Source organism: Barbatula barbatula (assembly GCF_947034865.1).
Source record: "Barbatula barbatula genome assembly, chromosome: 25".
Classification (NCBI taxonomy): Eukaryota; Metazoa; Chordata; class Actinopteri; order Cypriniformes; family Nemacheilidae; genus Barbatula; species Barbatula barbatula.
Genome location: NC_136788.1, coordinates 17347147 through 17361064, shown reverse-complemented (window position 1 = coordinate 17361064; position 13918 = coordinate 17347147). Strand labels below are relative to the sequence as shown.

The 13918-nt window shown below is 39.8% G+C and overlaps 1 protein-coding gene across 4 annotated transcripts; it reads left to right on the top strand.

Moving 5' to 3' along the window:
- The first annotated feature begins 1274 nt into the window (after positions 1–1274).
- Positions 1275–12643, top strand: ppm1h (protein phosphatase, Mg2+/Mn2+ dependent, 1H). Of its 4 annotated transcripts, none has more exons than XR_013786284.1 (11): positions 1275–1852; positions 6008–6173; positions 6309–6671; positions 6833–6945; positions 7044–7128; positions 7571–7689; positions 8533–8596; positions 9048–9155; positions 9755–9906; positions 10877–11650; positions 11719–12636. XR_013786284.1 is itself a non-coding variant. In XM_079450459.1 (10 exons), exons 1-10 carry the CDS (start codon positions 1623–1625, stop codon positions 11034–11036), a joined length of 1560 nt encoding a protein of 519 aa, XP_079306585.1. In that variant the 5' UTR covers positions 1487–1622; the 3' UTR covers positions 11037–12643. The 4 variants fall into 4 exon arrangements, 1 of the variants encoding a protein (XP_079306585.1); XR_013786285.1 differs by having other exon boundaries at positions 1508–1852; positions 9048–9195; XM_079450459.1 differs by having other exon boundaries at positions 1487–1852; positions 10877–12643.
- Positions 12644–13918: the final 1275 nt, after the last annotated feature.

Below are 13918 nucleotides of genomic sequence, written 5' to 3'. Positions count from 1 at the left end.
TTGGGATGATATTCTGATGTGTGTGGATGGTGTCTCTCTTGTGTTCAGGAATCACATCAGGATGTTCAAGTTTCACAACAAACCATCACTGCAGATTCCTTTATTAAATGTGTTGTGATGAACTCACAGTGACGTGTGAACAATAATCCAGACTTCAGACACACCACTGCCTGACATTTTCAGTCCTCTCGTGTCTGAGAAATGTCAACCTATCAAATCTTCTTCGTGCTGTTGGTTTACTGACCCTGGGTCAGAGGACATTAATGAGTTTTCTTCACAGCCGTTGGATGAGTTTTTACTGTAGAGAGAGAGCTGATCGTGGATCAGGAGATGAAAACTTAACTTCTGTGTGATGATCAGTTGATTCTTCCCAGATGGACTGAAGGAAAACTGGTCGGCCGGCTCCTCGTGACGCCCTAGAATCTGTTTATATCTTTAAATATATATGTGTATACAAATGAAAGATGTGTAAGATATATCATACATGGGCTGAGATTAATATTAAATTCCATTTGCTATAGTAGTTATGTCTTGATCATTAAGCTGATGGAAGTAAGTCACATAATATGTTTTCTGGAATACTTTAAAGGGATGTGACGACTTTCTCATATAGTGCCATTAAGATGATGGTGTCATTTAATAAACATGAATCTATCATCTCCCAAACATCAGAAAATACACACGCAGAGGGTTTCTACACCAGCCAGGACCAACACTGTGAAGTTCATCAAATGACCCATCAGCCATCAGTTTGTCCTGCTCCTGTGTTTAAGCACTGAGATCTGTGTGAGACTGGATCAATTCTGTTCTCATGAGACAGCGACCTCTAGTGGACACTGAGAGTCACAACAGCGCTTTAGAAAATCTGAAGAATCTGAATGAGCATTAAAGCAACATGATAGTCAGTAAATATCTCATTCATTTGATTTAAGAGGGATTTTATAAACTATCAACTATCTTTGTTTTGACGTTATTGACATGAATTATAGATGAATCATGACACAATCCTGTTAAATCATTATATTTTATTCAATTGTGTTTAAGAGTATTTTATATATCAAAAGAAATAATTGTATTCACAGATTAAACCACAATAGTACATTTTAAATTCGACACACCAGTATTATGATTCAAGACTTATGCACATGATGTTTTATATTTGAAACATTCAGCTGTACAAAATCAATCCAGTGTCGTTGTTCATTAACTACAGTGATGCATTATAACCACTAGTGTGTGTGTGTGTGTGTGTGTGTGTGTGTGTGTGTGTGTGTGTGTGTGTACAGTGTTAGTGAACAAGTAAACTTTATAACAATACAGTAAGAGATCCCTTAAGTAAAGCCAGATGAACACTCATTAACTGTTTATGGGACATTATATTAAAACATTGATCAGATGCTTGATAGAATGCAATTCCACTAAATAAATGGAAATAAATCCCTGAACTGAAAGAGTTGAAGGTTCATTTTGAAAACTGAATTTCTGTGAGTGACCTGCGGCGATGATCACATGACTGCGGGGCGCGCAGGCTGCGGTGCGTTCATAACGCCGGTGTGTAGTGCGCGCTTCCGCGCAGCAGAGGACACACACACACACACACACACACACACACACACACCATCATGATGACACGCGTGAGATCGGCGGTCTCCAGCATCCTCGGCGGCATGATGAGCTCGAGCGCGGAGGAGAATCACGAGCACCGCGCGGATCCGCCGCTCCGCTTCCAGTACTGCAGGCCGGAGTTCCTCGCGCTGTCTCCTGATGAGGTGGAGTGCTCGGCGGATCACATCTCGCGACCCATCCTCATCCTCAAAGAGGCCAAGCTGCCGTGGGCCACCGGATACGCGGAGTGAGTACCGGCGCGCTCGGGCCGTGGACGCGCAATGGGTCGACATGCGCGTCACACACGCGGATGCTGCGGTTGTTTTGATTGTGTGTAATAATCACACGAGTGCTGTCACGAGGACCAGAGATCATTATTTATATCAAACACGCATGTTTATGTTCTCGAGATCATTATTTATCTCAAACACGCATGTTTATGTTCTCTGGATCATTATTTATCTCAAACACGCATGTTGATGTTCTCTGGATCATTATTTATCTCAAACACGCATGTTGATGTTCTCTGGATCATTATTTATCTCAAACACGCATGTTTATGTTCTCTGGATCATTATTTATCTCAAACACACATGTTGATGTTCTCTGGATCATTATTTATCTCAAACACGCATGTTGATGTTCTCGAGATCATTATTTATCTCAAACACGCATGTTGATGTTCTCTGGATCATTATTTATCTCAAACACGCATGTTTATGTTCTCTGGATCATTATTTATCTCAAACACACATGTTGATGTTCTCGAGATCATTATTTATCTCAAACACGCATGTTGATGTTCTCGAGATCATTATTTATCTCAAACACGCATGTTTATGTTCTCTGGATCATTATTTATCTCAAACACGCATGTTGATGTTCTCTGGATCATTATTTATCTCAAACACGCATGTTGATGTTCTCGAGATCATTATTTATCTCAAACACGCATCTTTATGTTCTCTGGATCATTATTTATCTCAAACACGCATGTTTATGTTCTCTGGATCATTATTTATCTCAAACACGCATGTTGATGTTCTCTGGATCATTATTTATCTCAAACACGCATGTTGATGTTCTCGAGATCATTATTTATCTCAAACACGCATCTTTATGTTCTCTGGATCATTATTTATCTCAAACACGCATGTTTATGTTCTCTGGATCATTATTTATCTCAAACACGCATGTTGATGTTCTCGAGATCATTATTTATCTCAAACACACATGTTGATGTTCTCTGGATCATTATTTATCTCAAACACGCATGTTGATGTTCTCGAGATCATTATTTATCTCAAACACGCATCTTTATGTTCTCTGGATCATTATTTATCTCAAACACGCATGTTTATGTTCTCTGGATCATTATTTATCTCAAACACGCATGTTGATGTTCTCGAGATCATTATTTATCTCAAACACGCATGTTGATGTTCTCGAGATCATTATTTATCTCAAACACGCATGTTTATGTTCTCTGGATCATTATTTATCTCAAACACGCATGTTGATGTTCTCGAGATCATTATTTATCTCAAACACACATGTTGATGTTCTCTGGATCATTATTTATCTCAAACACGCATGTTTATGTTCTCTGGATCATTATTTATCTCAAACACACATGTTGATGTTCTCGAGATCATTATTTATCTCAAACACGCATGTTGATGTTCTCTGGATCATTATTTATCTCAAACACGCATGTTGATGTTCTCGAGATCATTATTTATCTCAAACACACATGTTGATGTTCTCTGGATCATTATTTATCTCAAACACGCATGTTTATGTTCTCTGGATCATTATTTATCTCAAACACACATGTTGATGTTCTCGAGATCATTATTTATCTCAAACACGCATGTTGATGTTCTCAATATCATTATTTATCTCAAACACGCATGTTGATGTTCTCGAGATCATTATTTATCTCAAACACGCATCTTTATGTTCTCTGGATCATTATTTATCTCAAACACACATGTTGATGTTCTCGAGATCATTATTTATCTCAAACACGCATGTTGATGTTCTCTGGATCATTATTTATCTCAAACACGCATGTTGATGTTCTCGAGATCATTATTTATCTCAAACACACATGTTGATGTTCTCGAGATCATTATTTATCTCAAACACACATGTTGATGTTCTCTGGATCATTATTTATCTCAAACACGCATGTTGATGTTCTCGAGATCATTATTTATCTCAAACACGCATCTTTATGTTCTCTGGATCATTATTTATCTCAAACACGCATGTTTATGTTCTCTGGATCATTATTTATCTCAAACACGCATGTTGATGTTCTCGAGATCATTATTTATCTCAAACACGCATGTTGATGTTCTCGAGATCATTATTTATCTCAAACACGCATGTTTATGTTCTCTGGATCATTATTTATCTCAAACACGCATGTTTATGTTCTCTGGATCATTATTTATCTCAAACACGCATGTTTATGTTCTCTGGATCATTATTTATCTCAAACACGCATCTTTATGTTCTCTGGATCATTATTTATCTCAAACACGCATGTTTATGTTCTCTGGATCATTATTTATCTCAAACACGCATCTTTATGTTCTCTGGATCATTATTTATCTCAAACACACATGTTGATGTTCTCTGGATCATTATTTATCTCAAACACGCATGTTGATGTTCTCGAGATCATTATTTATCTCAAACACGCATGTTGATGTTCTCGAGATCATTATTTATCTCAAACACGCATGTTTATGTTCTCTGGATCATTATTTATCTCAAACACGCATCTTTATGTTCTCTGGATCATTATTTATCTCAAACACGCATGTTGATGTTCTCGAGATCATTATTTATCTCAAACACGCATGTTGATGTTCTCGAGATCATTATTTTTCTCAAACACGCATGTTTATGTTCTCTGGATCATTATTTATCTCAAACACGCATCTTTATGTTCTCTGGATCATTATTTATCTCAAACACGCATGTTGATGTTCTCGAGATCATTATTTATCTCAAACACGCATGTTGATGTTCTCGAGATCATTATTTATCTCAAACACGCATGTTTATGTTCTCTGGATCATTATTTATCTCAAACACGCATGTTTATGTTCTCTGGATCATTATTTATCTCAAACACGCATGTTGATGTTCTCGAGATCATTATTTATCTCAAACACGCATGTTTATGTTCTCTGGATCATTATTTATCTCAAACACGCATGTTGATGTTCTCGAGATCATTATTTATCTCAAACACGCATGTTTATGTTCTCTGGATCATTATTTATCTCAAACACGCATGTTGATGTTCTCTGGATCATTATTTATCTCAAACACGCATGTTGATGTTCTCGAGATCATTATTTATTTCAATGCTGATGCCGCAGGGCGAATGTGCGCGTTTTACGCATCATAACCTTGGTCATGTGAAACTGCCCTGTGGACAGAAACAACATGATGGAATCTAAAGCTTATATATTTGGTTTAAAGGTTATAGTGGGAATTGTGTTGAAAGTCGTGAAATAAAAGGATATCCACGCGTTCGGGTGCTGTCGTGGTGTTCAGAAACCATGACATCATTTTCAGAAGAACAGAACTTGAATGTGCAGTCAGAATGTCACATGCAGTTGTGTTGGACTTTCTGTGTCACATGCTGTCTGCTTCGGTTCATCTTTTTGAGAAATACAAATGTTCCCTCTGATCTGAATGAGAAAGTAAAAGGGCGTTTGCTTGCTTCCTCTTCTGTGTGTGGAAGTGAGATAGATGGAGCGAGAGCTCTCAGTCCAGTGATGTGACCCGACTCATGTGTGAATGTTAGCATCAGCTTTAATGATGACATCAGGTCATTGTTAACAGAAACAACTGAAATACTGCGGCTCAGTTTATCTGGGATGGTTTTGCACTTGTGAATTCTGAACCCCAAATCTCACGTTTCTACCAATCTGCCTGTAAAATGTCACACAGATAGATATGATAAGATTGATTTATCATCACGTGGTTTACACGTATTGTTGAAGAGTGTATCTGACAGGTGTTTAACCTGCACGGCACTTGACATCTATAATCCAGTCACGTGGGAAGAAACTGGTTGCCTTGGAAACCCTGTAGTGATGATGTCAGATGTCCTGAAGTCGGTCGTTTCTGATCACACGGGTACTCACAAGATCATCTGATGATAGAGAGTCAAAGTGCTTTGTTTGATCAATGTCTTCAATAATAAAGAGCAAGATGAATCTGTGACTTTCTTCAGAGAGACTATTGAACATTAAATTGAAAATTAAAAGTAAATGACGGGATCTCTTTGTGTTGAAGTAAAGCCTCTGATGTAACAATAAATAAATAAAAGCGTTTCGTAGAGTTTGATATCAACGTTCTGTTTGTCACACAGAGTGATAAACGCAGGTAAAAGCGCACTGAATGAAGATCAGGCGTGTTGTGAGGTGGTGGAGCTCAGAAAGAGACCCGCAGACCATTCAAGTCCCATTTACACTCCCACCAGCAGGAGGCGCTCTTCACTTCCCAGTGCTGACATACTGGAGACCATTGACAACACCGTGAGATGATGTCATCTTTATTTACTCATTTATTATTCACACAAACCATGTGCATAGAATTCTAAGGAAGCATGACCTCAGAAACCATGAGTGCATCTTGTTTTCGTGTTTTTGTGTGTGTTCGTGTGTTCTTAGGATTTCAAAGAGCTGAACTTCCATTACTGGGGTCTGTTTGATGGCCACGGAGGTTCTGGTGCCGCTGTTTTTGCGTCCAAGTTCCTTCATCTTCACATCGAGGAGCAGCTTCAGGAGGTGCTGGAGATCCTTCAGAATCCTTCCCTACAGCCGCCCACCTGTCTGGGTGAGGAGACCACCCTCCATCCCCTCCACCCCATCGCCGGCTGCTCACAGCGAGGTCTGTCCAGAGCCGCGTCACTCCGGGGGGCGGCGGGGGCTCCGGGCTCTCCTAACACCGTGACCCCGCGCTTCTTCATGGAGAAGAAGATCAAACAGGAGAGTCTGGTGGTGGGAGCTATTGAGAACGCCTTCAAGGAAATGGTGAGTCGCTCCGTCACGTGAAGCGAAGGTTCACTTCTATGAGAAAGACAATCTGTGATTGATTCTAGACGTTGGTGAGATGAAATGGCCACTAGATGGCAGTCAAAGCTGTTGTATTGCTATATGAGGTGTTTCTGTCCGTGTGTCAATGCATGATTCAGGATGCACACATAGGCCGAGAGAGAGGCGTGTATTCAGTCTCTGGTGGATGTACAGCTCTGGTGGTGATTTATTTATTGGAAAAACTCTATGTGGCCAATGCTGGTGACAGCAGGTAATGAGACACACGCTCTTTTATTTCATTAAAACGTCAAATCATTGTCTCAGTTAAATGTATTCCGTATCACAAAGGTGTTTGCTGTTGTGTTTAAGGGCTCTCATCATCCGTGCAGGAGAGATTATTCCCATGTCCAACCCTTTTACTCCGGAGTCGGAGCGTCAGAGACTTCAGTTCCTGGTGAGAAAAACGGTCAAACTCCAGATATCCAGATATCACAACAAACAAAAACGACACAAATATTAGCTCGCTGTTTTCCTGGAAGGTGGTCCCCGTTTGAAATACATTTATATCACACTATACTTTATACTCCATGTTTTAATTAAAATATTTATGTTTCTTATATCTTAAAGTCTGCTTATTTTTTACTTTAGTTGTGCAAATGTTGTACTTGCATTAAAAGACTATATTATTTAAAAGATCACACAATCCTCCTCAAAATTGACATTCAAGTATATTTTTAATATTAAGAAACGTGTCCACATAAAGTGAAATTATAATTTGCTATCAGTGAGTCTTAAGATGTTTATATTTTTCTAGTAAGATAGGAACTGATCATGGATGATTGTTTAGTCCAGGGAAAGCTAGAGCCTGAATTGTGTTTGATTTGATTCTCGTCCAGGCTCATCTTCAGCCGTCTCTGTTAGGAAACGATTTCACACATTTGGAGTTTCCTAGAAGAGTCACAAAGAAAGAGGTCGGGAAGAGAATGCTGTATCGAGACTTCACCATGAACGGATGGTGGGTTCCCTCATGATCACATATGAGCTCATCTGTTTCTCTTAGAAATCTCTCTTGGGAAATGTGCAATTAAATGTCAGAAAACTTAATGATGTGACACTAGTGGTGTTAATTCTACTGTACTATAACTCTTACTGTTCTGCATGTCAACAATTCACTCAATTGTGTCTATGAGTTTTTTTATCTTGCGCCGCCGTGCCGAGTCCGTCTTGTTGCTTTATCACTCCGATGGATGCCAGCCGGTACATGAATGGTTTTCTTCTTCACAGCAGTGCTGATAAAGGAAATCTTTAGTACGTAAACGCTGCCTAACACGAGAGATTGAGCGATTAGACAACCGTGCTGAATATTTGGAGCCGAGAACTGTTTGTAATCGTGGCGTGTTGTTTAACCAGGTTCACGTGGAAACATATCCGTAACCCTTCCAGACTGTGCTTGGGGTTCGCGTGACGGTTGAAACGCGATCTATTTCTCCAAAAAATTTAAGGCACTTTTTCCAGTGTGTAAATACTAAAAAGTGATTAAAATTTCACGTGTTGAGAAGAAATAGTGCCTTGGATGTCTTTGTGAAACAGAAAATTGAAGCCTTACCAAAGAGCATCTTCTGGGATTATTTGATCCAGTTTGTTCAGCAGGCCGCGCGCTCCTGGATGTCCTTTTGAAGAAATATTTAGATGTCACTCAAAGCTGAATCTCTTCTGAGCAATAAAGGATTCTGAATGTCTGAATGAAGCGGAACTTTAAACGTTAAACAGTTAATGAACGATTTATTGACCCTATCCGCTGTCATCATCAGGCAGAAGTTTGTGTTTCAGTGTTTGTCTGTTGTGTTGTTGTGTTCAGGGCGTATAAAACGGTTCAGGAGGACGATCTGAAGTTTCCACTCATATACGGAGAAGGAAAGAAGGTACGACTGCACATGATATGTTATATAACGATATGCTGTACTTTGAAACACAGTCGTGTGTATGAAGAGTTTGGTTTCAAAATGAAATAACACTGTTTAAGATCGTGTTTTTTATTATGTCGTCATGTTTTTATTGTATTTTTGAACTTACAATGGCTTAAATCAAAGCCAATTGATTGATATTAATTGAAATCACAAAAACCCTCATAAAAAGTGATCTCATTTTGGAGCCATACTCTTCATGTATATTTGAAATATAGTGAAAACAAAGTCAACCAAAAGAACTTCTCTTGAATGATTTATCAGTGTATTAAAGAAGACATTTTTTACAATCTTTTATTCTTCTTCATCTGAAACGATTTTGTTCTGATGTTTGACTTGCTAGTAAAATGTGTTGTGGATGTGTTTTAAAGTTGACGTTGCTCATAAGATAAGATGATATTATCTTCAGGCTCGTGTTCTGGCCACCATCGGCATCTCCCGCGGCCTCGGCGATCATGACCTGAAGGTTCACGACTCAGACGTCTCTATCAAACCGTTCCTGTCGTGTTCTCCGGAGGTCAGACGCCTCAAACACTACACAAATGATCATTATTATGGTGTGTTATATAACCAGATTACATAACATCGTCGTCGCAGTTTGAGTCCACTCACAAAAACATTTGATTTAAACATGATGTAATGATAACACTGTGGTTTATGTCTGGAAGTTTCATACAATCACCATTTCCATACGAGTAAAATGGTATAAATCTCGGTCTCTGCGCTCTTCTGATATTCTCTTGATGTTTAATTCACTCTGTGTGTGCGTGTGGAGTTCAGCGACAGTTCAGCTGTCTTCAGCTTTGAGTTTTTTTCATTTTCAGCTTCTCTTTCATCTCTTCCTCCTCCAGCGGTAATGCTCTTGTGTAACGTGTAGAAGTATGCAAAGTATGCTTGCTGTCTGCCTGCGGCGCTCACTTCCTGTCTGTTGTGTAAACGGTGGGGTCAGGGCAGGGTCAAGACGGCCAGACGTCACGTTTGCTCTTATAAACGGATCTTATTGTTTCACATTAATGTCATTAAAGCTTTAAAGACGGCTTCAAGCGAAGGAAGAATTTGTACTAATGTGCCTCTTAGACAGTAATATTCACAGTATGGATGTTGTCATTCTAACAGGTGAAGGTCTATAACCTCTCTCAGTATGAACGCAGCGCTGATGATGTCATGGTCCTGGCTACAGATGGCCTCTGGGATGTGCTGTCCAATGAGGAAGTGGCAGAGGCCATCTCTGGTTTCCTTGGAAACTGTGACCCTGATGACCAGCACAGGCAGGTTCATCTGTGTTGTCTGAAGCAGTGATGGATTACTCATACATTCATATTTACATTGAGCAGCGTAACGGTGTCGTATCTGAGATAAACAAACTCAACTTTTATGTTAAGGAAAAATAAGCTTGGTCCCAACGTAGTAATGATGTGTGGGGAAAAAGAGCGATATATCCTTTACAAAAACAAGTCAACTTCATATGTATGGGTTATATTAATATCCATGTTCTAGTAGTATTGATATTGTTTTTATACTGTTTGGGACTAAATTGGCAACTTCTTAAGGTAAGATGTTTTTTAAATGTAGTTTTACATAATTCAAGATTACTTTTTGGCCTGTTTTTAACCCAAAATTTCCTTTTTTCTTTCATAAAAAAGGACTAGGGTTCTGGGGTCACTTTCCTCGTCAAGTAAATGTATCTTGATTTTGGAATATTTAGATATTTTTAGGGTTGTCAAACGATTATTCGCATCCAGAATAAAAGTTTGTGTTTATATATTGCATATTCATTTTGTATTTATAAACACAAACATGTATCAATATTTTGGTTTATTTAAGTTTACCAATACTTTAAAATATATATAAATGTTTATTCATTTTTACAGTTTATATCCGTCTTATCTGTTGGGATTAATGACTTGTTTTTATCTTTAGTTTAAGGACAGTGGTTGTCAACAGGGTTAGGGGGCCTCAAGATGTCCAATATTTTAAAATGAGACAAAAAAGTATATAAAATTATTATTATTAAACATTTTTCCTGTATTTTTAAGCTCTAAAATATCATATTGGTAAAAATTGAGGTTCTGTGAGGGGGGGATCTTTGAATATTGTGGAATACAGTGGGGGACCTTGGAGTCAAGAATGTTTCTGGTTTAAGTTCTTTCATCTCCTCCTCCTCTCTTCATCAGATTGTGTTATAGTCCCTTCAGATAAAATGAGTGAAAACCTCTTCTGTCATTTGTGTTTGTTCAGGTACACCATGGCCGCTCAAGACCTGGTGATGAAGGCCAGAGGTGTTCTGAAAGACCGCGGTTGGAGGATCGCCGGAGACAGACCGGGATCTGGAGATGATATTTCAGTCTTCATAATTCCTCTGATGCACGACAGCGGTAATGAAGCTGAAGCGAGCTGACCCGCCGGTTCCACACACGCTCGCAATATAATCCTGACGGTGTGCTTTGAAGAACCGCACCAATATTTCAATCCTCTCAGTGTTGGTGGGATCAGTATATGAGTTATAACGTTTGCACAATGACTCCGGGAGGGTCCGGTGGTTCTTTGAAGTTCTCCGTGGACAGATGTGCGCCCTCCACAGAGTGTTTATCCACAGAAAACTCATTTGGCAGCTAGGCGGAACCCACCATGTTTTTGCTTCAGGACTTTCTTTTTTCCTCTCAACGTGTTTATTATTCGGGGTTTACCCTTTTTTGCGTTCCCCAAAAATCAAAGCAATTCTTACTGTAATCTGTTTCTCCTGAATGAAGTACTGAGATATTGTTCGGCTGTATGGTTTGTTTCACCTTCGCTTTGTATATTTCGATTGAAATTCTGCGACAGAAGCAGCTGGACTTATTTTATAGTTTGTATTTCATTTGCAGGTGCAGTTTTAGTTTTTTGCACATGTTTTAGTTTTTTGTATCTATAGAAAGGTCTTGACACTGTCGTAGTTTTCAACCCTCATCACACAGAAACACAAATCCATCCGCAATGACGCGCGGTCATCAGACGATACAGAGAGAGATTGTGGTCAGTGTCTGTTCATCTGACGGATGATTTTTGCTTCATATGCTTGATGTTTTTGATTTTGCTCTTAGGACGTGTGTGAACTGAGTCCGGCTGAGACAAACACCCCATCGTTGATTAAAACTAGAGAAACTCAAATCATTTAATGTGTTTATTGGGATTTTACGTGCCACAAGGAAGCTTCCAAAAAGGGTTTTATGATTATGTTGTTTTTATACACACTCCTACCTGCAATCTGTTGTCCAGAGCTCCTGTGTGGAGGTCCGATGAGCTCTGACTTAAACCCATCATGATCACAGTAGCACCTTCCTCTCGTACAGCACAAACCCGCTGAGATCTTTCACATCCACACACGAGCGGCCATCTGCTCGACACAACCTCACTGTGACCAACACAAGACTCATTCTGTGGGTGTCTGGGTGATTCATATTCATGTGTGGCGCTATTAATGCTTGAATGTTTAGATGATTTTAATAATAAAGATTTGGGTAACGCTTCACATTAATGTACCCTTTATGAAGCATTTTTATGTGTTCATTAATGATTAAGTCACTTATAAATGCATTATAAAGCAGTTATAACTGCATGACTAAGAAGCGGGATTCCAATGAAATACCTGGCAAATAGTGAGCAGGTGCGAGAAAAACAACACAACACCTGACAGTGTCCCGTCTGACAACATCAAGATAATAATCAATCTGCTTTACAGTCAAATAAATACATTTATTACACATGAGTTAAACACGGCTCACTATATGGCAGAATCCCTTTTTATTCATGCAGTTATAACTGCTTCATAATGCATTTGTAAATGACTGAATCATTAATGAACACATCTATAAATGCTTTATAAAGGGTGCGTTAATGTAAAGCGTTACCAAGATGTCCCCGAAAAGACATTAAAATGATCAAATCAAATGTTTCTAACATTAAAAAAGACACTCGAGCACTAAGCAGTGTTTGATCACGTCTCAATAAACGACACTTCCAAAGAGGAAAAATATGGCGTTGTGTTTCTTGCACTTCGTAAAGGGACACGTCACCTTCCACCATAATGTTTATTCCTACTAGCGATGAGGGTTTGAAGTAAACGACTCATTTAAGTTTCAACTTCTTGACTTCCACAGTAGAAATAAACATCATTATGGAAGTGAATTACCCCTTTAGGTTTAAACGTGTTTCAACAGATACTTTAAGTGGTATTAATAAAAAAACGAGCGTTGACCTTGAATGTGTGTTATGGCACCTGTGTTAAATACTGCCCAAGATCACAAATACCATTTCAACCCAAGTGTAGGCGAGCAAACGATAGGAAATGTTCAGTACACATATAAAGCTGTGAATGAGCTTGACATGTTTAATAGATGATGATGATGATGATGATCAGACACACTGCAGCAGAAGGTCATTAATGCAGAAACACTGAAGAATGACGTCAGCGCATCTCTGTGACCTCCTACATCATGACGCTTCATTTACGCAGCTCACGGTTTTAGCGGTATTTGTGTTCCCTGGAAACCGAATCACGATTGTTGTGATAAAACACGTGATCTGGACATCAGGGTGCGTTCGCATCACGCGCACAGGTTTATTGAGGGTCTCGCGTGGCCCCGGCGCGGGGTTCAATCGCGGTGACGTCAGAGGCGCATTCAGCCACAGTCCACGTGTACATCAAACGCACTTCACCCACGAGCTCTTTCCACGCGATTGATCGAAACGAGATTTCTCACCGTGCGCACGTGCGCCGGCCGAACCGCCAAAGGCATGACAGGTAACACGTGAACGTCACGAGCGACGGTTCTACCGTAGTGGGCAGCAGAAGCCACGTCACAGCTCTCTTCATAGCAACAGCAGAGCGCGACCTACTCACGCGAGTATTAACATTAATAACCCCACCCGTCCTGCTGCGCGCGATCATTTCACTGACGGCACAGCTCCGTGTTTACACACGATATAGTCAAATAATCAAGACTTGTTTGGACATATTTCATTTAATTAACACTTACCATCGAAAACACATTTACCAGACACGCGACCACACAGACAAAATACACGCAGCGCGTTTCTCCAGTCGAGTCGTGAATCCCAGCGCGGGAAGCGCGTGACCGGCACTGGCAAGGGAGTAGCTTGCGCAGTCATCTCCATAACGGGCAATGTCACATCCCAAACCAACAGCACAAACTACTACCTCAGCCAGTACTCGGTCTGTCCGATCGCCGCGGGTCCGATCAGCTCGTCGTGCTCCGGTCCTGCTGGAAGTGCGTAGCGCGC